Genomic DNA, 24149 nt, shown 5'->3' with positions numbered 1-24149 from the left:
TACTGAAATTTACCCTGAAAAAAAAAAAAAAAAAAAGGCAAATATATGGTCAGTGAGGCGGCTCAGTGAGTAAAGGCACTTGCTGCCAAATCTGAGCTGGCTCCCTAGAACCACACTGTGGAAGGGGAAAAAAAAAAAAAAAAAAAAAAAACCAAAAAACTTTTTTTTTTTTTTTGGTTTTTCGAGACAGGGTTTTTCTGCGTAGCCTTGGCCATCCTGGACTCACTTTGTAGACCAGGCTGGCCTCGAACTCACAGCAATCCACCTGCCTCTGCCTCCTGAGTGCTAGGATTAAAGGCGTGCGGGGGGGGGGGGGCGGAATCTATCCTTGAAGGTTGTCCTCCCGCCTCTCCAGTGCACCATGACACATATATGCCCACACATCTGTAAACGCGCACGCAGGCGTGAAAACAACACACACAGACCACAGAGAGAGGAAGGAGGGCAGCAGTTTCTGTTGCAGTAGTTTGTGGAGACCATACGCTTCCACTTACTCCAGGGTTCCAACTACCAGCTAATATCCCTTCTCGGTGTTTAGTTGCTGCTCTTCTTAAGCACCAAACCTATCTAAACTCAGTTTTCTGATAGACTCCTCTGAGGCTTCATTTGCCTTCTTGAGCAAGCTCTTGCAGCTCCGAAGCGCACAGTACTGCTAGCCTCCTCTGGCCAGATGTTTCACCTCCACTCCACCCTCACCTACCTCGGGCTCTGGAATCACCCCCTATCTTCTCTCCAAAAGCCATCTGGAAATCGGCTTTTAGTGGCGAACCACTAAAAGTACAGCCGTTCACAACAGGTGTGAGCCAATGAGTGCTGTTTTTGTTGTTTTGTTTTAACTGGAAGTTCTGTACGTTTTAGTATTAACTTTTGTTCGGCACAAAACAATGTAAAGAGAACGCTCTCTAATCCTCATTTGGGTGGTAATTTCCTCTCTCCGCCTCGAATGTGAGCAGGGATTTTTAAGAAACAAAGTAAATCCCAGAGGAAAGCAGATGACACACCTAGTACGCGGCTTCCCTTCTGGCCTTAAAACAGTAGGGATCCAAGTGCGTGATTCCACAGCAAGTGGTGGGCCCAAAAATAGGTCTTTCCGCTTTAAGAACGCCGAGCCAGGTTGCAACTCACTGAACAGATGTAGTCTCGCGAGAGCCTGGGAAGCGGCAGCAATGGCGGCGACTGGAGCGGGTCCGGGCCCTGGAGTGGGCGCCGGCCCTGGTCCAGGAGCATCTGCAAGTGCCACAACTGCAGAGGAGGGAGAGACGGAGCCGGTGGCTGCCGGGGCTGGAGAGGGGCCATCTGCTGCCCCGGGAGCGGAGCCCAGCTCTGGAGAGGCTGAAAGTGGGTAAGACACCCGCAGCCCACGAGAACGCAGGAGGGGAGGGCCGGGCCCGCCCGCCCGCCTCTCGTAGAATCCCGCGGCTCGCGCCCGCTCTGGTGCCGCCCTCCTGACCCAGGCCCTGTGGCCAACGGCTCGGCCTGTCCTGTACGGTCTGCAAACCCCGGCAGGTGGCGGTTTGGCGGGTCGGCTCGGAGCTGCACCTCAGTCCTCACTTCCATCAGCACCAGTGTGAGCCAAGCATGTTTTCCTCTTTCCCGCCCTTGCACCCGGCAGGACCTAGCTGGTCACTCTCCTAATATCAGTTCCTGAACAACCCAGGAAGGAAACCTTTCAGCATCAGGATGGAAGAAATCACCGTCCTTCGGAAAGGACTAGGAAACCCAAATCCCTGAACTCAAGCCAGGACTAACTCTAAGCCTTGTACACAAGTCTGTAATTTTACTGTGTTTGTCTTGACTATATCCCTCCTAATACTCGGATTGTTTTCCTGGGCATCCAGTCTAGGACAAGCTTAGACGAAAAATACATCAGAATAGGAAGTCCATCAGTATTTGGGATCAGTGGTTTCTTGTTTGGTTTTGAATAGGCGTTTTGATTACTTATTTTGAAACTTCTTTCTTCCGATAGGGATGCAAACTTAGTTGATGTAAGTGGTCTGGAGACAGAATCTTCTAATGGAAAAGATACTCTAGTAAGTATTTCCTTTTAGGCCTTTAAAGGGCAAACTAGTGGTTTTTTTTGTTGTTGTTGTTGTTATTGTTTTTAAGATTTATGTATGAGTGCTCTCTTTGCATGTCCACCTGCAGGCCAGAAGAGGGCATCAAGTCATATTATATGTGGTTGTGAGCCACCTTGTGGTTGCTGGGAATTGAACTCAGGACCTCTGGAAGAGCAGAGAGTGCTCTTAACCACTGAGCCATCTCTCTAGCCCCAGCAAACTAAGATTTGTTGAAAATTTTAAAATCTAATTTAAAAAGTGTATTCAGCCAACCTGCTTTATTGTCTTCTTGCTCCTTGGCTCCAGGAGGGTGCTGGGGATACTTCAGAAGCGATGGACACCCAGGCAGGCTCTGTGGATGAAGAGAGTGGCCGGCAGTTGGGAGAGGTCGAGCTGCAATGTGGGATATGTACAAAATGGTTCACAGCTGACACCTTCGGAATAGACACGTCGTAAGTACATATTATTGTTTTTGTTTTGTTTTGTTTTTTGAGACAGGGTTTCTCTGTGTAGCCCTGGCTGTCCTGGACTAGCTTTGTGGACTAGGCTGGCCTCAAACTCAAAGTGATCTGCCTGCCTCTTCCTCCCAAGTGCTGGGATTACAGGCATGCGCCACCACACCTGGCTGTGTGAGTACATATTATTAACCAGAATGCTTTATAAAATTTCAGCACGGAGCTGGAGAGGTGGTTGTGGTTTGATTCCTAGCATCCACATAGCAAGGAACTCCAGATCCAGGGGAGGAAAGGGAAATTATGGAATCACAGTTTAATCTCAAAATTAGAAATTATTAAAAAAAAATTTTTTTTAAAGATTTATTTCTTTGGCGCACGCCTTTAATTCCAGCACTTGGGAAGCAGAGGCAGATGGATCTCTGTGAGTTCAAGGCCAACCTGGTCTACAAAGAGAGTTCCAGGGCAGCTAAGGCTACACTGAAAAACCAAAAAAAAAAAAAAAAAAAAAAAAAAAGATTTTTCTTTAGGGGATGGAGAGAGGGCTCAGAGATTAAGAGCACTGTCTGCTTTTCCAAAGTTCCTGAGTTCAATTTGCAACAACCACATGATGGCTCACAACCATCTGTAATGAGATCTGGTGCCCTCTTCTGGTGGGCAGGCACACATACAGGCAGAATATTGTATGCATAATAAATAGATGTGTACAGTGTTTTGCCTGCATATACCAGGGCCCTATCTCAGAAAAAGCCAAATGGTGGGCTAGTGAGATAGCTCAGCAGATAGTCACTTCCTGAGTAATCCTGGTAACCTGAGTTTGATCCCTGGAGCCATGTGAAGATGGAAGGAGATAACTGATCCACAGGATTGGCCTCCATCTCCCCCATGTGCACCTTGGCATGTGTGTCTGCAAATGTATCATGGGTACAAATAATAATAATAAGCTTATTAAAGGAAGAAAAATGCTGTAACCTTTTTTCTTAAAGAAAACCAAGCATAGGAATGTGTTGGCTGTTCACTAATTAGTGTAATTTGGCTCATCTGCAGATCGTGTCTACCTTTTATGACCAACTACAGTTTCCATTGCAATGTGTGCCATCACAGTGGGAATACCTACTTTCTCCGGAAGCAAGCAAGTAAGAACAACTCTGGAATATTTTAAAACGATGATTGGCCCTTGTAAGCCAAGAGATATGGGTTAGCTCACTTAGGATATCTTTGCCTAAGAGCTGGGTGGAATTAACTTGGTATTTAGTGCTGAATAATTCCAGTTGCCCATTTCAAATCAAATTATTGCTTCACTTTTAGCTGTTCCCGTTATTATTTTGTGGACCACTGTTGGTTTCTCTGTCTGTTGATAGCATAAAATACTCTTAGAAAAGCAACCTACGGAGAGGAGGTTTAGGGGTTTACAGTTCCGGGTTCCACTTAGTTACAACCCTCAAATCACAGCAGCAGGTATTCAAGGGCGCTGACCACACTGACCTTATACTTACATAGAGCTGTATGTCTAAGCTCTGCTTGCTCTGCACTACTCATATAGCTGAGGATCCCCTGCCCTGGAAATACTAGCAGGCAGGCTTTGTGAACTCCATGTAATCACAACAGTCCCCCACAGCCTTGCCTGCAGCCAGCGTGATACAGGCAGTCCCTCACCGAGACTCTGCTTAGGGGTTTGAGATGTGTCAAAGTGAAACTAAGCATCACACCTGCCGTATTGAATATACTCTTGCTGCTAAAAGTCAAGTGTTACAGATACATCTTCTCCTTTTGTTTTGTTTTTGATAGATTTAAAAGAAATGTGCCTTAGTGCTTTGGCGAACCTAACCTGGCAGTCTCGAACACAGGATGAACATCCAAAAACCATGTTCTCCAAAGATAAGGTAGAGTTAGAATTAATACTATTGCAAAGTGCTAAGATTGTCGTCTTTAGCACGTACGTTCTCCTCGGTTCTTATGAGTAAATCATCTAGTAGCTGCCTTATTTTTTCCATATATGGAAATTAGATAATTTGCCAGTTTTCTAGTAGATACCATTTGGCTTAGCTGTTAGTATTTTGAATCTTTCAATAAAATTTGGGCCGAGTGTTGTGGTGCATGCCTTTAATCCCAGCACTTGGGAGGCAGAGGCAGGTGGATTGCTGTGAGTTCAAGGCCAGCCTAGTATACAAAGCGAGCCTAGGACAGCCAAGGCTAACATGGAGAGACCCTGTCTCAAAAAACAAAAAAACACAAATAAACAATAAATGAAATTAGGTTGGCTTTTTGAAGCAAGCGTCACCTATCCATAGTCAGCTATGATGTAACCAGTCTGTCTAGCTGTGGCTGGCCTGGAGCTCAGCATCTTCAAGCTCACAGGATTCCTGCTTTAGCTTTCCTGCTTCACTTTGTTTAAAAAAAAAAGTCAACAAAAACTTCAGTCCTCGATTCTCTCTAAGGTCACACTGCATGTTCCTTATACTGTAGCCCAGCTGTCTTAGCTTTCCTTGGAAGACCAGAAAGTCATAGCCAACCTCTGCCCTAAGCCTTCCAAGTGCTGATCGTAAGGCCATATATTGTTTTGAACAATTTAATATTTCTTCAGTACCTAAAAGTTACAGGCAGTTTTTTTTTGTTTGTTTTGTTTTTACTGTAATGGAGTCTTTTGTTGTTTTGTTTTTTATCTCTCTGTGTAGCCTTGGCTGTCCTGTACTCCCTTTGTAGACCAGGCTGGCCTCGAACTCACGGCGATCCACCTGCCTCTGCTTCCCCAGTGCTGGGATTAAAGGCATGTGCCACCATGCCCGGCTTTGTAATAAAGTCTTTGACACACAAGTCTACTTGTATGTGTATAACTTTGAGAATAACTATAATTCTTAATATTTTTTATTTCTTAAAAATAGGATATTATACCATTTATTGATAAATACTGGGAGTGTATGACAACCAGACAGAGACCTGGAAAAATGACTTGGCCCAATAACATTGTCAAAACAATGGTAAGTAAATTAAAATTGAATAGATGTGATCAGTTTCAAAAAGCCAGACTTGTTTCTAACAGTTAAACTCTGTTTACTTTGAAATAATGTGATGGCTGAGAAGATGCAATTTGATATTTAGTCGTTGAATGAGATGCAAGTAGTTATACATTTTACTTTTTTTACACAAAATCAGTAACAGTGTCTTAGATGAGTATCATTCTCCAAGACTGTTTTTATGTGCTGAAACCCTTGCTGTCATTTTGGTGGGGGGTTTGGTTTGGTTTGGTTTGGTTTGGTTTGGTTTGGTTTCTCTGTCCTGGGACCCATTCTGTAGACCAGGCTTGGCCTTAAACTCACAGAAATCTACCTGCCTCTGCCGCCTGAATGCTGGGATTAAAGGCGTGCGCCACCACTGCCCGGTGTGTGTGTGTGTGTGTGTGTGTGTGTGTGTGTGTGTGTGTGTGTGTGTGTGAGAGAGAGAGAGAGAGAGAGAGAGAGAGAGAGAGAGAGAGAGAGAGAGAGAGAGAGAGAGAGAGAGACAGATACAGACATGTGTCTAGTGCCCGTGTGTGTGTGTGTGTGTGTGTGTGTGTGTGTGTGTGTGTGTGTGGTGTGTGTGTGTGTGTGTGCGAGAGAGAGAAAGAGAGACACACACACACACACAGACATGTGTCTAGTGCCCATGGAGACCAACCAGAACAGGCCTTTGGATCCCCTGCAATTGGAGTTACAGGTGGTTTTGAGCCACCTTCTAATACTGATGCGGGGCACTAAGCCTGGGCCCTGGGAAAGCAGCAAATGCTTTTAACCTTTGGCCCTCTGTCCACCACACTTTTGAAAATTTAATTTTATATTAAACTTGGAGACCATTTTTTTCTTTTTTATTAAAAGAAGGTGTACTTTGAGTGTTGATTAGAAGTAATGGGAGCATGTGGGGAGATTGAGCTGCAGGCTGCCAACTATGCCTAAGCCGGGGGTGGGGGGTGGGGGTGGAGGCAGAATATGATGAAGTGGCTCTTGTTTTTCTGTTTGTTTGTTTGTTTGTTATTCTTAAAGTAGGTCTCTTGCTGCACAGGCCCTGAACTTAGTATATAGTTCCAGGTGACTGACCTCTGACCTCCCTCTCCCTCCAGAGTGCCAATTACATTTGTGTGCGCCATTCTAGTTGTTGGTGTGGTACTAGGGAGCAAACCCAGGTCGTCATGCGTTCTGACAAGAACTCTGCCAGCAGAGCCACATCCCCAGCCTACCACAGGCGCGTGCCTCTTCATTTGAATTTTTATGGTCAGGTAGTGATTTTCTATCAAGAGGAGCCTTAGTGTTTTTGGAGAGTACAGCTGGGAAGTGATATTTGGAGTTGATGACTGAGCATCTTCTGTACTTCTAAGTATAAAAATATTCATCATTACTAAGATACTATTTCCTTTTAGAGTAAGGAAAGAGATGTGTTCTTGGTAAAGGAACACCCTGATCCAGGAAGCAAAGACCCAGAAGAAGATTACCCCAAATTTGGACTTTTGGATCAGGTACATTAGTCTTTCTTCTTATCCTCTCTCTCCTTCCCGCCTCCCACTTCTCCCCCACCCCCCACCCCACCCCACCCATATGAGGTGCACCATGCTGGTGTAGTGCCTGTAGAGGCCAGGAGAGGGAGTTGGAGCAGAGGCTCTGAGACAAGTTACAGACATTGTGAGCTGCCATGTGGGTGCTGGGGACGGAACCTGGGTCCACTGGGAGAGTGGCAAGTGCTCTTAACCACTAAGCCGTCTCTGCAGCCCCATATTCTTTTTTCTCATAAGCCATGTGGGGGTAGTGAAGCATGTGGCTGACTTGATAGAGTCCTTGTCTGCAACACTGTATATATAACCTGGGAGTCATGGTGTACTAACGGTAGTGCACTAAGGAGGACAACCAAGGAGGACCCTGAGTTTGAGGCCAGCCTAGGCTACATGAGGCCTTGTCTCAAAAAAGAAGTGGGGTGGGGCTGAGGATGGCTCTGTGCCCCCCAGTTCCCACATAAAAGCCAGTAGTTGGCAGCAAACACTGAAAAGCCCAGCACCGTGTGAGGCAGAGGCAGGCAGATCCTGGAGCTTCCTGGCCTGTCAGCCAAAATGACAAGCATGAGCTTCAATGAGATGGCTCAGCTGGTAAAACATGCTTGCCACACAAACCCGGTGATCCCGGGAGCCTGTGGTGGGAGGAGAGAACCACTTTGCAGAAGTTGTCCTTTAGCCTTCACATGAGCACTTGTCCTCATCCCACACAAAACGATGAGGAAGGAACCTGTTACTGACCTGGTCTTCATATAAGAATTCTTGGTTATGTGCAAGCCTCTCTCCACCTAACACACACGTACATAGACATGGTATTTGTCTGCCAAAACACAGTGCTATTACATGCCCATAACATGATGGACTCCAAATCGGTGATTATTGATACCTGGAAAAAACATCCACCTTACGTGTTTTGACTTTTTGTCACAAGATCTCACTGTAGCCCAGGTTAGCTTAAGCTCATGATAGTGCTTCCTGCTTCAGCCCACCATTTGCTAGGGTTACATGTGTGAGTCACCATGCCTAAATCAGGAATCAGTTTTGATTCTGGTTGTTCTTTGTCGCTAGGGCTTACTTTTCCTGAGTTTTTCTTTTTAAGATTTATATATGCTGGGTGGTGGTAGTGCACGCCTTTAATCACGGCACTCGGGAGGCAGAAGCAGGCGGATCTTTGTGAGTTCGAGACCAGCCTGGTCTACAGAGTGAGTTCCAGGACAGCCAGGGCTGGGAAAAACCCAGTCTTGGAAAACAAAAAAAAAAAAATATTTATTATTTTCTATACAGTATTCTGCCTGCATGTGCACCTACCTACCAGAAGAGGGCACCAGATCTCTTTATAGATGATTGTGAGCCACCATGTGGTTGCTGGGAATTGAACTCAGGACCTTTGGAAGAGCAGACAGTGCTCTTAACCTCTGAGCTATATCTCCAGCCCCCTTAAGTTTTTTTGGTTTTTGTTTTTCTAATCTTTCTGTTACCTGAAATTTTGCTTCTAAGAGCATTTTTTGTTTTTAAGAAATTTTTGGAAGGGATGTCAGAGAATCTGTGTTGCTCGAACTGTATGAGAAAAGGAAGTTTCCATTTTTTGTTGCATAACAAAGGGCACATTGGCAACTAAGAAGGTGAAATCTTTTAGATTTGCCTGAAAATGACTGACTTGCTGCCTTATTTTGAGGTGAAATCTGTCAGTGTGGCAATAGCTCAAGAACTTTGTCCTCAGCCGCCTCTTCCTAGCCACTGAGACTGGAGCTGACTTGCTGCTTGCAGATGTGAGGAGCTGTTGGGTACATCTTGGCAGATTTGAAGATCTGGGCATATATCTCTGTGGCAGATTTGAAGAGCTAGGGGTACATCTCAGCGGGCACTTTTGTAGAATGGACAGTGGAAATTCAGATTTCTGTCTCATAAAACGGGAGGATACAGCTGTGTGGGTCAGAAGGTCCTGTAGAAGCCAGAGGGAGAGGACTTAAGCATGGGCCTGCTGTGCAGCTCTCCCTCAACCTGGCTGGTTGTCAGTTCCATCCTGGAGGCATTCTGATCCTGACTCGTGGCCCACTGCTCACATGCTCCTTTGTGAGTCCTTAAAGCATCCAAGTTGGGGACCTTGGAGCTTGATTTTTAGAACTTTGACTTTCATTTTCTGTGCTCTAATTTTGCCCATTTTTAACACAGTTGGCTAGTTAATTTGCTGGTGTGGTCTCTTTCTCACTAGGCTGTTTCTTCTTGTAGGATCTTAGTAACATTGGCCCTGCTTATGACAACCAAAAACAAAGCAGCGCTGTGTCTGCTGGTGGGAACCTGAATGGTATGTGTTTAAAGTCTTGTTGAAAGTTGGTGTAAGTGTGAAAGCCTTGCCTGGGATTGGGTGTTCTTTAGGATAGCCCACATCTAGAAAACTACTAAGATGCTTTTAAGTTCAGAACTCAGATTTTAGCAGCTAAAGTATCTTGGGAAATGATAATGGAAGAGAGCTTTTGTCACTTCACAGCAGTTTGTTCTTATTAGTATCTTATTAACACGTCAGCTATGGACTTTAGTGGGATGTGCTGTGTGTGTGTATGAATACATTGGACAGTGATGATGTCTATCTACCCAAACTCGATTTGGACTGAAGTGAGACAAATTTCCTGTAAAACTCTGTCCAGTTTTCACATTAGACTTTGTTTGTTTTTGTTCGATTCCACATCTCTATCATAGTAAACACTTAATTTGGCAAATTCATTTGCTTTCCACTATTTTTTCATAGCTCAACAATCACTTGATCACCTTTGCCCATCTAATTTTTCTTGCCCTGAATTTCAGCCTAGTCAGCACATCAGCATTTCTGTAGGGATCACCCACTGCGGCGTTTTTTTCCCTGTTTGGCAGTCCACCTAATTAATGGAGGGAATTCTTTTTGCTGCTAATCTAATGAGAAGTAGGGGGCTAGGCAGTAGCTTAGTGGCTGTCCATCCCACACTGCATGATCCACGAACTTGTCTTTTAGAATCGGAGCATCTTAAATATATAAGCTAGTCCACAGTTAATGTTCTAAGGTGTGTTGGAAATGTGAGTGTACTGTTTCTGTTCTTACACCATGCTTTCTCTTTGAGACTGTTGATATCTGACATACATAGTGCTGCTTCTGTCCTTACAGGTGGAGCTGCTTTGGGAGGTGAATGCCTCTCTGTCTTCTTTCAGCCTCAGACTTAAGTATCTTGTGGTTTGAAGTGCTTTCTGCTGAGCTTTGTTAGAAGCTAAACTCCATAACTTTAAAGCATTGTGAAAGTGGTGTGACAGCACTTACTATGGCGCTGTGGTTCTAGTTTGATGGTGGGAGTAAAAGCTTGCTGTTGTCATATTCTGCCTGACATAGCCAGCCAGTAGTCCCCTTTAGTGTTGCTCACTCTGTTCAAGCAGCACTAAATGGCAGTAGATTTGGCAGGTTTATGATTGATAATCATGTCATCATAACTGTTTGATGTTAAACCTTTTATGAGCTGTATAAATAACAGTCAGGTTCATAAAAGGACATTCTGAATTAATCTGGTACTGTGTGTGCAGAATATGACCTGCCCTCCATGTCTTCATTCTTTTATTGCAGCAGAACTGCTGATAATTTCCGAGCTTGTTCCAAATGTACATATAGCACTCTGTGCAGTTGTTTATATAAAGGTGTTTTCCTGCAGTTCAGGGACCATTTTCTGGAAAGAAAAACAAACAGAGGAATGATAGAAATGAAAATAAAATTACACAGTACTTACTTCAAACACATACGGTAATACTCCTGCTGACATGAATATATGCCTAAGTGTTCTAATATAAAATATATAAATTTGATTTGCCCTTACCTCCACAAACCAAGCTAATGTAACCTAACTGGGTTCATTGGCACAGGATTAAGTATATTGATATGGAACTAAAAATTGCTTACTAAATTTAAAGCCTTTATTCTTGAGTCATGTATAAGCATGGTGAATTTACAGACACTGGAGAGAAACACCTTTTTAGTATTTCTGTTTTTGTTTTCTATGTTTGGTGTACTTTTGTCTTGCTGGATATTCAAATGCTTTATGTAGATAATGTCTTTTATATGTTTATGAAATATATTATGCAGTTCAAGCAAGTGGACAGTGACCTTCAGTAAGGACATTTTTTATTGATGTTTGTATTAAGTGATGAAAAAAGCACAGTTCATGCAGTTGTTTTCTTTCTTTTTTCTTTTTCTTTCTTTTTTTTTTTTTTTTAGCTGTGGGTGCGTGGAATCTGAGTACAAATGCATTTGTGTCACAACTCCATTGGTATAGTCCATAGGAAAGGGCTGGAAAGGCGACTTAGCCAGTAAAGGTGCCTGCTGTAAGCCTGCTGCTTCAGTCCAGGCCCTGGAGCCCCAGAAAGTACAGAAGCAACTCTACAGAGCTACCCTCTGACCTCCACATAACGAATTGGTTGATTGATTACTTTTTTTTTTTTTTTTTTTATTAAAGAAGAAAGGTAGCCAGGTGGTGGGGCATGCCTTTAATCACAGTGCTTGGGAGGCAGAGGCAGAGATAGGTGGATCGCTTTGAGTTTGAGGCCAGCCTGGTTGAAGGTGTAACTCAGATATCAGGCATACTAGATTCATGTGACTTTTCTGTCTGAATATTGGCCTAGAATATTAGCTGTGAAAGACAGCTGATCCTTCTAGGAGCAGGCTAAAATCCAGTATACATCAAGAAAAAAAGTTCCATGCTGTTACACAAATGCACACTGGGAATGGTGGTCCCCATGGACTCTTGAGTGCCCTTGTGCCTCCATCGAGGCTCTGTGAAAGTGTTCTGCCATCTCTTCAAAGGGGGAATCGCAGCAGGAAGCAGTGGGAAAGGCAGAGGAGCCAAACGCAAGCAGCAAGATGGAGGGACAGCAGGGACTACCAAGAAGGCCCGAAGGTGTGAGCACACTCCACCCCACTTACCCTCCTCCCTATTTGTGTGATGCAGGCAAAAGCCACGGAAAGGGAAAAAAGCCACATTCTTATATTTTGTCTGGGGTTTTGCTTGCTTGTTTTCAATGAGCCCTGAGCCCCTGCTAAGACAGAATAATTTCAAGTGAGGTCATCTCTTTTATGAACTCATTACTATAAACATAGATCCTTGCTCTGGGAGTACAACTCAGTAATAGAGGACTTGCTTGGCATGGTAAGACCCCAGGTTGGATTCCTAGCATTGAAACAACAGTCCTAATAACAGTGTCTTCTGTTCCCTTATGAGATCTTGAGAAGGCTAGATGGGGAAGAGGAAATAGAGCTCACTAAATGTTAGTTCCTTAACTTCCTGCCTCTCCTTTCTCATGTCTCTTCCTTTCCCTTTGTCTAAAGCTGAGGTGATAAAAATCCAGGTCACTTCTGCTTTAGACTGGCAACTGAGAGTAAATCACCTGCCTCCAGGTTTCTGTCCCTTGGTTTATATACTAATGAACTAGAGGGCTGGGATGTTATAGCTCAGTTTCTGTGCTAGAGCAAAGGGGGCTGGGATGTTATAATTCAGTTTCTGTGCTAGAGCAAAGGGGGCTGGGATGTTATAGCTCAGTTGGTAGAGTTCTTCCTAACATAGACAAAACCCTGGGTGTAATCCCCAGAATTGGATAAACCAGGGATGGTGGCACACACCTGTAATCCTTATACTGGGAAGGTAGAAGCAGGAGGATCCAAGTTTCCAGGACATCCTCAGCTACATCGTGAGTTGGAGGCCAATATGGGATACATAATTTTTGTCTCAAAAATTAAGATGGGAGCTAGAGATCTGACTCTGTGGTTAAAAGCTCTTGTAGCTCTTGCAGAGAGAGGGCTTGGATTTGTTTCCTACACATACATGGTGACTCAACAACCATCTATAATTATAGTTCTAGGGGAATCTGATGCCCTCTTCTGGCCTCCACGCACCCAGGCACATGTATGGAGCATAAATATACATGTGGACCAAGCATGCACATAAAATAAAAACAAGTCTTTTAAAAGTAAAATAAATGTACTAAAAGAAACCACCCTTACTCACCCTGTTTCTCTTGTGCCTTCTCAATATGACCGTTCAGCTTGTAAGGTGACAGACCGTATGTGTGTAAAGATTCCCCAGGAGTTAGTTGTCAGTCCCCTACAAACCACAAGTAATTTAACCAAATTTCTGCAGGAAGTTAAACAAAGCATTAGTTGTAAAGTTGCATGTATTCCATTAGAAACAGCAAATCAGAGGCCTTTCCTTAAAGGATACGAGGCACGTGAACTAGAGAGGGCCTCAGTTTCTTCACTTAGTTTCTCTTTTTTTCAGTGACCCCTTGTTTTCTGCTCAACGTCTTCCCCCTCATGGCTACCCTTTGGAACATCCATTTAACAAAGATGGCTACCGGTATATTCTAGCTGAGCCCGATCCTCATGCCCCTGACCCAGAGAAGCTTGAACTTGACTGCTGGGCAGGAAAACCTATTCCTGGAGACCTCTACAGAGCCTGCTTGTATGAACGAGTCTTGTTAGCCCTACATGATCGAGGTGTGTAACTTTAAATGATCATTTAGAAATTGTACTGGTCAGTTTTTTCTTTTTTTAAATCATCTTTAAGAGGGAACCCTAAGAGGAAATGCCGCCATCAGATTGGCCTGTGGGTAGTCTATATGGCGTTTTCTTGATTGATAATTGACATGGGAGGGCTCAGCTCACTGTAGGTGATGCTACATCTGGGCTGCATAAGAACAAACCCTGAGCAAGGCATGGAGGCAGAGGCAAGCTGCTTCCTGTCAATCTGAGGCCAGCCTGGTCTACAAAGTGAGTCCAGGATAGCCAAGGCTACACAAAGAAATGCTGTCTTGAAAGGGGGGGGCATCCTGAACAAGCTGTGGAAAGTAAGCCAGTAAGAGCATTCCTCAATGGCTTCTGCCTCAGTTCACATGCTGACTTCTCTCAGGGGTGGGCTGTGGTGTGGATGTGTATGATGAGACAAACCTTCCTCCCCAGATTGCTTTTGGTCATGATGTTTATTACAGCGATAGAAATCTAGGTCAGAAATCAGTACCAGGATTGCGAGGTATTGCTGTGGTAGATCTGTGTTGGGAAAATGTTTAGAACTCTGGTAAAGCCATTAGAGTGCAGAGCAGAACAGGTTGTTCCACAGAAGCTTGGAAGATAAGAATGCTGAGAGCATTGCAGATGATGGAGGAAAGACTGAGAGTCCCTCAGAGACTCGATATTTGATACTGTGGTTTCTGGTCAGCTAGGGCTGAAGAATAAACTGTGGTTAAGAAGACACCAGCAACATTGAGGTAAAATCTTCTGGGAAGTCTTTCCTTAAGGGCAGCACACAAACCTTTGGTCTAGTGTGGGCCAAGGCTGCATTTCAAGCTGTCAGCCAGACGAGTCTTCATAACTTACTGGTTTTGGCAGCTTTTGAGCTGCATGATTGAAAGAGTCACAGAGAAGCTGAGGCTTAGCACTGTGACAGGCTGGGAAAGGCCATTGATGAAGGTGCTGTTCAGTTACTCAGGGTTCAAGGGGTCATAGAAGTACCATTTGGTAAGGTTGGCGTCCCTGAAGTGTGGCCATGGAAGCCATTGGTGAAGATGCAGCTCAGTTGTTGTGAAGGTGCTGGATTTGAGGAGTCATGCCGAGAAGCTGAGGCTTGACACATTGTGCAGGATTGGAGTCCCTACCGAGAGGCCAGGAGAGGCTCCTGGTGAAGGTGCAGCTCAGTTGTAGTGGAGGCTCCTGGGCATTGTAGGTGCCATGACCATGGTACGATGCTGAGGACAGCGGCAGGTGTGACGTGGAGCCTGTCTGATCGGAAGAGATTTGGTGCATGTGCTGCAGGTGGCAAAACCAGAGAAGTGCAGCTGCCATGCCCTTTGGAGCCCCAGACACAGGACACTCACCCTTGGAATTTGTCAACAGCAATAGAAATCTACTAGATCATCCAAATTTCCTTTATAATAGCCTGTTCTTGGGAGCTTGTCTTCACCCACAAGACCTGTATTAAACTTTTTTTTTTTAATATTTAATTTTATGTGCGTTGGTGTGGGGGTATCAGATCTTGGAGTTACAGACAGTTGTGAGTCACCATGTGGGTGCTGGGAATTGAACCCGGGTCCTTTGGAAGAGCAGGCAGCGCTCATAACCACTGAGCCATCTTTCCAGCCCCCTTTAAACTTCTTTCAGGGTAATTTCTCATGACTAATTATTCCCATTAAGTACAACTTTAAAATTTGCACCATCTTGTACAGCCACATAGGAACCCAGCTTTCCACACTTAAACTCTGTGGGGGAGAAACTCAGATCACATCCAAACCATAGCAAGTATGCTCACGTTAGTGAGTGTCAGTGCCTCCAGAGTGCCTCATGGGGTAAGAGGATATTTGTAAACTAAGCTGGACATAAATCTGTAGCCATGATGAATTCATATCAACACCTGGAATTCCAGCCAGACAGCAGAGGATGTCTTCTTGTAGCCTTCCCCTTTTATATATTTGTGACTTGTTTTTCCAACAGTGGAAAATTTGACTTAACAAACAAAAAACTTGGATGACCAGATACCGTGGGCAATTATGTGTAGTATATTTACTTGCCTGCTAATAACCCTGTATGATAATTTCAGAAAGTACAGTTTCATTAGCCAGGAACTTCTTTTACTGCTAGAATGTAAGAAAGTATTTTGTTTGCTTTTGGGTGTGTTCTTAATGGGGTGAGGGTTGTAGCTCAGTAGTGTAACACTTAAATAATACACATGAGTTCATTCCCCAGCACCACACACACAACGTACAGAGAAATGAGACTTGTCACACGAGGATACAACTATGAGAAATCATTAGAATCTAGTATTTGTGTGTAGCTCTGTTTGACTTTAGTATCCATCAAGACAGCTTAGTTGTTTCCCCCCTACTTTTCTTAGTGTGATATGCAGCCAGATTGATTTGCTGGAGTGTTCTATCATTTTGCATCCTTCTATGTGAGTGTAAGTGTGGGTGTGGGTGTGTGTTGCATCTGTGTAGGTGTGTGTGGGCTGCATGTGTGTTTGTGTTGTGTGTGGGTGTTGTGTGAATGTGATGTGTGTAGGTGGGTGTGCCGTGGGCACACGTGGAGGTCAGAGGACAGCTCTGGAATCAGTTCTGTTTGGGTAGATTCCAGGCATTGAACTCAGGTCAGAAGGTTTGCGCATCAGGTGCCCTTGACCCACTGAGCGGAAGGACGACATCCTGTCATCTTCTCATTTAACTCTGTGCACTGTGTACTACTTCACAAACTAGACTCTGTATGATTTCCTTGTTGTTGTTGTTTTGGGTTTTGTTTTTCAAGATAAGGTTTCTCTGTGTAGTCCTGGCTGCAAACTTAGAGATTCGCCTGCCTCTGCCTCCTGAATGCTGGGATTGAGGGTGTGCACCACCACCTACAATTTCTATTTTAATTTGGGTATATAGGTGTGTCTGTGAGTGTATGCCCTAAGTGTGTAGGTGCTCAGAGGCCAGAAGATGGCATAGGATCCCCTGGAGCTGGAGTTACAGGAAGCTGTGAGCTGCCTGACATGGGTGTTGGGAATTGAACTCACATCCTTTGGAAGAATGCTCTTAACTACTGAGGCATTTCCTCTGCCCCTTGTTTTCCCATTTAATAGCTTTATAGAACTCCAAAATAATCCCTAAAACAAGGGTTGAGAGAGTATGGGGCTTCCTGTCATCTTGTGTGGCACTGGTCTCTGCAGTCAGTTGTTCACTTCAGCTTTAGCTGGTTGATTGCTGGGGATTAAGCACTGAACCGTCAGCATTGGCAAACATGTTCCCTACCTGGCCGTGGAGGCACGTGCTCATCGTTCCAGCTTTCTGCAGGCTGAGTCAGGAGTGTTGCCATAAATTTGAGGTCACACAGTGCACACCAGAGCTATGTTACAAGATCCTGTCTAAAACAAAACATTGTGTCACTAAGTCTCTCCCACATCCAAGTGGAGGGAATTGAGCTGTCTCATGAAAGAATTTGTTATATTTTTTAAAATCTTTACATCTTTATAGAACCAGTATGTAATCAATAAAATCAGGAAACGCACATCTCACTGCTGCCAATTTTCAGATCCTTCTCGAGTTTCCTGTTTCATCCTGCAATGTTTTGTGTAAGAGAAGATCCAGGTGTGGTCCCCTCTTGTGCTTAGTGTCCTGCATTGTAGGGTTCTCAGCACTGCAGCAGTTCCTGCCCATGGCTTTGGTGCATTTAGAGAGGACAGACCGCGTGTTTCTTGTTTTTATTTTGGTTTGGATTGGTGCTTTTTTGTTTTGTTTTGTTTTGTTTTGTTTTAGACAGGGTTTCTCTGTGTAGCCATGGCTGTCCTGGACTCGCTTTGTAAACCAGGCTGGCCTTGAAGACACAGCGATCTGCCTGCCTTTGCCTCTCAAGTGCTGAGATTAAAGGTGTGCACTACAGTGCCCAGCTTTTTTTAGGCCTCTTTTTATAATCTGAGTGTAGTCAAGGGATTCAGGTCTCTGAGTACCCCAAATAACTGCCTGCCTTGATTCTCTCCCTCTGAAGCTCCCCAGTTAAAGATCTCTGATGACCGGCTGACTGTGGTTGGAGAGAAAGGCTACTCCATGGTACGGGCCTCTCATGGGGTACGGAAAGGTGCCTGGTACTTTGAAATCACTGTGGATGAGATGCCACCAGATACTGCTGCCAGGCTGGGCTGGTCCCAGCCCTTAGGTAAGCTGAGGGAACTCTGTGGGCCTCACAGTGGGGATATCTGGCTTGGGGTTTACCAGATTATGATCCTAAAATTAAACTCCTGAAGTAGCAGCCAGTTTGGTATTCCTAGAGTACTGTGAGAGATAGTTTGTAAGCAGTTTACAAATGTGACCACAGGATGTGGAGAGAAAGCAGGAGCTTTTCCTTTAACAGACCAGTTAACCTATAGTCCTCTGTGTCTTTTCCATGTGTCTTTTCATTGGAACAGGTAACCTTCAAGCTCCCTTAGGTTATGATAAATTTAGCTATTCTTGGCGGAGCAAAAAAGGGACCAAGTTCCACCAGTCTATCGGCAAACACTACTCGTCTGGCTATGGACAAGGAGATGTCCTGGGGTTTTATATCAACCTTCCCGAAGACACAGAGACAGCCAAGTCACTGCCGGACACTTACAAAGACAAGGTGAGCTGCTTGTCCTTCACCAGCACCTTGGCTTTGACACCTGGCAGCAGTGCCTAGAGCTACTGCTTGAGTTCGCTTGTGATGGTGCCTCCTGGTTCAGACAGAGCAACAAAACTGAAAGAACTTAAGGTTTAGAACCGGAGAAGTCACCTAAATTTGACCATTAACGTGTTATCAATTCATTTTTTTTTTTTTTTTTTAGGTACCACAGTGAAGTTGGTAGATATTGTTGTAATAAACCCAATAGGTACTTTAGGAAATGTACTGCTAGACATTGTTCAGTTTTCGGTTTTTTCGAGACAGGATCATGCCTGTGTGTAGCTTTGGCTGTCCTATAACTCTGTAGGCCAGGCTGGCCTCAAACTCACAGAGATCCACCTTCCTCTGCCTCCTGAGTGCTGGCATTAAAGGTGTGTGCCATCACACCCAGCTCAACTTTGTTTTTATATCTATCTCTCTGTCTATCTATCTATACAATTTTACACAGAGAAACCAAAAAGTAATTTTTAGATGAAATATACATATATTTTTAAAGTTTTATTTATTAAATATATAGTGTTTTGCCTGCATGCATGCTGGCACACCAAAAGAGGGTACCAGATCTCAGTATAGATGGTTGTGAGCCATCATGTCGTAGCTAGGAATTGAACTCAGGACCCTTGGAAGAGCAGACAGTACTTTTAACCTCTGAACCATCTCTCTAGCCCCAGCTTTTTACACGCTAGGCTAGCATGTAGCTCTTTCTTTCTTTCTTTCTTTCCCTTTCTTTCTTTTTTGTTTTTAAATTGTTGTATATGTGTTTTGTGTGCATGTGTGTATACAATATTTGTATAATACACACACACACATACACACACACACACCATGTGTATGCCTGGTGCTCAAATAGGGAATTGCATCACCTGGAACCAGAGAAACAGATGATTATGAGCTGTCATAAAAATACAGAATCAAACTGGGTCCTCTGCAAGAGGAACAGTTGTTGCTCTTAACTGTTTAACTGTCTCTAGTGGTAGCATACACTTTGAATCCTAGCACTCTGGAGGCAGAGGCAGGCAGATCTCTGTGAGTTCAGGGCCAGCCTGGTTTATAGAATGAGTTCCAGGACACCCAGGGCTATATAGAGAAACCCTGTCTTGAAAAAAAACCAAAAAATAATTGTCAAATTTACTTACTTTTGTTTTATTATTAGTGTTTTGCCTGCTTATATATATGTGCACTATGTGAGTGCCTGATGCCCAGAGTCAAGAAGAGAACAGTGGATCTCCTAGAACTGAACTTACAGGTTGTTGTGAGCCACCATGTAGGTGGCAGGTCCTCTGGAGCAGCTAGGACTCTTAACCACTGACACATCTCTCCAGCCCCAGCCTTCTATTCAATTTTAATGGTATCTTTTTTAAAAAAAGATTTTTAAAAAATTATGTGTGTATGGGGGTGTGTATACCTGATTGTACTGCCCACAGAGTTCAGTCATGTCAGATTGATCCACTTGAATTGGAGTTACAGGTAGTTTTGAGCCACTGCACATGGGGTCTGGGAACCAAACTCAAGTCCTCCGCAAGAGCAATACCTGCTTCTAGCCACTGAGCCATCTCCCGGTCTAGCTCTGATGTATCTTCTGATGAACCATATGTTAATGTTTATGTAGTTAATGTTTTAATTTTGTTTTTTAGTTTTCTTATATACATTTATTCCTGTGATTTAATAATTTGGGGGTACCCACAAGTCATAAAAATATCCTCCATGGGGGCTGGAGAGTTGGCTCAGACATTGAGAGCACTGACTGCTCTTCTAGAGGTCCCGAGTTCAGTTCCCAGCAACCACATGGTGGCTCACAACCATCTATAACATGATCATATGCCCTTTACTGGCCTGCAGGTGTACTACTTATAAATAAATAAATCTTTTTAAAAAATATCCTCCATGTTTACCTTTGGTCTTGCATTAGGTCACTGATAACTTTGAAATAATACTTTGAATAAAGTATGGTGTGGAGGTTGACCCTGTTTTTCCTTAGGAATCAAATTATTCCAACATCATGTATTTAATTTCTTGTATTCGCCATTGGATTTCTTGGTGTGTTTAGTGAAAATCAAACAATCATACAAATGATTCTTGGCAGTGATCCCCAAAATGTTAAAGAATAGGTTCTAAAGGCTGGAGAGATGGCTCAGCGTTAAAACCACCTCCAGAGGACCCTAGTTCAATTCCCAACACCCACATGGCTGATTACAACTGTCTATAACTCAGGATCTGACACCTTCACACAGATGTACTTCCTTGCAAAACACCAATATACATGAAATAAAATAATAATAAAAGACGTTTTGGGGGCTGGAGAGACGGCTCAGAGGTTAAGAATACTAACTGCTCTTCTGGAGGTCCTGAGTTCAATTCCAAGCAACTACATGGTAGCTCACAACCATCTATAATGCGCCCTCTTCTGGTCTATAGGTACAAGCTAGCAGAGCACTGTATACATAATAATAAATAAATCTTTAAAAAAGAAAAGAAAGTTTTGCCAGGTGGTAGTGGCATAAGCCTTTAATTTCAGCATTTGGGAGACAGAGGCAGGTGGATCTCTGTGAGTTGGGGGCCAGACTGGTCTACAGAGCAAGCTCCAGGAGAAACCCTGCCTCAAACAACCAAAGGGAGGGGGTTGGAGGTGGGGAGTGAGAAAGTTTAGGCTCTGAAACTTTTTCCCAATAATGTTTGTTTTATAGGTACTTTATGGTTTTAAAAAAAAAAGTGTAATGTGTGTATAATTCTCTGACTAAGGACCTTTTTTGGAAATGTTTAACAAACGTGTCCAGCTAGTCTCCTTTAAGAAGCACTTAGGAGCCAGGCATAGTGGCCCATGCCATTAATCCTTACACTTGGGAGACAGGCAGGCAGGTATCTGTAAGTTCAGGGCCCACCTGGTCTATGAGATGAGTTCCAGGACAGCCAGAGGTACAAAGGTACCTAGTGAGACCCCTGACTTGGCAGGGGCTAGGAGCCACTTAAGAATTGAAAATTGAGCCGGGCGTGGTGGTGCACGCCTTTAATCCCAGCACTCGGGAGGCAGAGGCAGGCGGATCGCTGTGAGTTCGAGGCCAGCCTGGTCTACAAAGCGAGTCCATGATGGCCAAGGCTACACAGAGAAACCCTGTCTCGAAAAACAAAAAAAAAAAAAAAAAAAAAAAAGAATTGAAAATTGACAAAACTCAGTGGCAAAGACTTTAAAGGGCCGTGGTACTGTCTGTGTGAATCTGAGTTTATTTTCTTCATGATGATATATCTCGTTCTTCAATGTGTCTTTTCCTTTTTTCTTACTGGATTTTCAAGGCTTTAATAAAGTTCAAGAGTTATTTGTATTTTGAAGAAAAAGACTTTGTGGACAAAGCAGAGAAGAGCCTAAAACAGACTCCTCATAGTGAGGTGAGTCACAGTCATAAACATGTCAGAATAGCAAGTCTTTGAAGATCAAGACTCCTTGAGGATAAAAGTAAGGCAGCCTAGGCTCAAGGGGACTGAAGGGTGCTGGGTAACGTATTGCCTATAGCTAAGAACTTCCTTCTTCGTGTAGATTGTGGCTCCCTCTGTAACCTGTATTGCATGAGAGTATTCTTCCTGGGACTCTAAAGAAAGGGCTACAAAGACAGTGACCTGATAAGAAACCATGCAGGAGAGTAAAGAAGCCAGTGAGATACTCTTCTTATTGAGGGAGATGCCAAAGCATAGAGGGACGCCAGAACTAGAAGAGACTGCTCTGTCACTTGGAGAGACCAGGGGCTGGGCAGCTCACTCTCTGTTCTAGAATTCTCCCTGCCTTCCCTTGCCAGGAATCATTACTGCAGCCCAAGGTCACAGCACAATCAAAGAAGGGCTACTGGCACATCTGAGTCAACCTCAAGGCCCAAAGATAAAAAAAGGAATGGGGAGTGAGGAGAAGTTCTGAAAAGCCGTGAGGGTCAATAGAAGTGTGAGATGAAGAAATTAGAGTTGTGATTGTTTTGGTGGCAGAAATATCAGTTAAAAGCTGAAACAGGCATGGAAAAGTTCTTGCCAGAAAGAAAAGTCTTTCTAATACTTCTAAGTACAGAATGATGAAAGTTGGGTATGTGGCACATGCTGGTAACCACAGTGCTTATGGGGTACACAGGAGTTGAGGGTCACCCTCAGCTGCAGAGTGAGCTGGAGGCCAGTGTAGACTACATGAGACTGTCTGAGTCCCTCCTCCATGTAAAGTATAATGAATAATGGAATATGGAACTATTTGGTATATGTAGCATGGAAATTCAAAACAACCCTAAAGTCAACTGGTATAATGCATGTTTACATTAATTTCACTTGAAAAGTCTAAAATAGCAGTACTATTACTACATAAGGTGTGTGTGTTATTCTTAGAATGAGTACATCGTTGTCACTCTGGTAGCAGAATTAAGTGTTCTGCAGTTGAGTTGCTTTTCTTATTTTTATCTTATTTTGTTCTTTGTAAAATTCTGAAGTAAAACCTTCATCTTCATTTCAGATAATATTTTATAAAAATGGCGTCAATCAGGGTGTGGCTTACAAAGATATTTTTGAAGGAGTTTACTTTCCAGCCATCTCACTGTATAAGAGCTGCACGGTATGTACCTTGCATTTGGTCTGTTTGTATAACTTAAAGGAAGTGTGTCGGTGGGTTCTGATGAAAGAGCCATTGATTTGAGGGGAAAGTGATTTCTAGAAAGAAATCCAAACAGCCTCTGAGAGGCCTGGAAATGTAGACACATTTTGGATATCTCAAAATGTTTCCATGGGCGAAGTCATGCGTTAGTATGCACTGTGCTTTGCAGGTAGGTGGTAGTGTTTAGAAAGCACATGCACTTGTAAATCATTGGTGTCATGTTTGGTGGCCTGCCATCAGTAACTGTTTCTTACACTTTAAAAATATATATGGTTGCACTTACTCTTAATTCCCGTACTTGGGAGGCAGAGGCTGGCTAATCTTTGTGAGTTCAAGGCCAGGAGTTCCAGGACCGGGAGATCTTGCCACAAAAAAATATCTTGGATGGAGAAAGGGGCTATCCTTACTACGTATTTAAAAAGGAAAACTTAGCACATGGAGATTTCCATAGTTTATTACCGTCTATGGAACAAAAGTAAAATGAGGAATTCTCTAGTTTCCAAACAGAAATCAATGAGAAGTCTGCTTCTTCCTGATGCTTGATAGGCATTAGGGTGTTGACCACCGTTAGCAATGTTAGCATATGTTTTGTTTTTTCCAGTTATACCCTAAGTATCTTAGCAACATTGTTTTATTTTGGAACAGGGTCTGCTATGTAGCTCAAGCTAGCCTCAATCTTGGGACCCTCCTGCCTCAGCCTCTAGTGTGTGCACCACAGTTCTTACTTCCTCTTCTTTCCCCTTAACTATCCGTACCAACTGAACTTTTGTTTTCTTTTTCCTTTTTTTTTCTTTCGGTGTCTGCTTGAATTGAACTTACCCCAGGTTTCCATTAACTTTGGACCATCTTTCAAATATCCTCCAAAGGACCTCACTTACCACCCTGTGAGTACCATTAGAATGAAACATGCATCCTTGCTATCATTTTTTCTGTGGCTTTTGTAATCACCCATTTTCCTGGTTTCTTTTCCTCCTGCAGATGAGTGACATGGGCTGGGGTGCTGTGGTAGAACACACACTGGCTGATGTTTTGTATCATGTGGAGACAGAGGTGGATGGAAGGCGCAGTCCACCCTGGGAACCCTAACCAATCCTTGCTTCAGACAACTTTGTGGAACAATATTGGGGTTTTGCTTTTGTTTATATAAAGTGTCAAACGTTTTTCCAAAGATGCTGCAATACATTTTCATCAAGGTGAAAGAGGCTGGGTGGGGCTGCAGCAGACTCTGCTGTCAGCATTTCCTCTCCACTTCCAGCTCTTACTGTGAGAGGGCTGTAAGTCAACAACTGCTGATTCTGAAGATGCCGTAAACCCCTGTAACACTGGTGCTGTGCCACATGCTGCCAGCTGGACTCGG

General features: G+C 43.7%; 1 protein-coding gene across 2 annotated transcripts; it reads left to right on the top strand.

Moving 5' to 3' along the window:
* The first annotated feature begins 1137 nt into the window (after positions 1-1137).
* Ash2l (ASH2 like, histone lysine methyltransferase complex subunit) lies at positions 1138-24037 on the top strand. 2 transcript variants are annotated; one of them, XM_051169889.1, is made up of 17 exons: positions 1138-1342; positions 1967-2030; positions 2364-2509; positions 3557-3645; positions 4298-4392; positions 5392-5487; positions 6900-6995; positions 9252-9327; positions 10159-10176; positions 11836-11929; positions 13304-13521; positions 17530-17697; positions 17948-18141; positions 21469-21561; positions 22655-22753; positions 23617-23676; positions 23771-24037. In XM_051169889.1, the coding sequence occupies exons 1-17, from the start codon at positions 1167-1169 to the stop codon at positions 23876-23878; spliced, it is 1890 nt and encodes a 629-aa protein (XP_051025846.1). In that variant the 5' UTR covers positions 1138-1166; the 3' UTR covers positions 23879-24037. The 2 variants fall into 2 exon arrangements, with proteins under 2 accessions (XP_051025846.1, XP_051025847.1); XM_051169890.1 differs by lacking the exon at positions 1138-1342 and adding an exon at positions 1512-1567.
* The last annotated feature ends 112 nt before the right edge of the window (positions 24038-24149 follow it).

The sequence above is a fragment of the Acomys russatus genome, chromosome 27 (genome assembly GCF_903995435.1).
Source record: "Acomys russatus chromosome 27, mAcoRus1.1, whole genome shotgun sequence".
In the NCBI taxonomy this organism is placed as follows: Eukaryota; Metazoa; Chordata; class Mammalia; order Rodentia; family Muridae; genus Acomys; species Acomys russatus.
This window is presented reverse-complemented; position numbering and strand designations above follow the sequence as displayed.

Coding starts and splice junctions, on each gene's coding strand:
- Ash2l (XM_051169889.1), top strand. CDS start 1,167: ATGGCGGCGACTGGAGCGGGTCCGGGCCCTGGAGTGGGCGCCGGCCCT. Junction 2,031..2,363: donor CTAATGGAAAAGATACTCTA/GTAAGTATTTCC, acceptor CCTTGGCTCCAG/GAGGGTGCTGGGGATACTTC. Junction 5,488..6,899: donor ATAACATTGTCAAAACAATG/GTAAGTAAATTA, acceptor ATTTCCTTTTAG/AGTAAGGAAAGAGATGTGTT.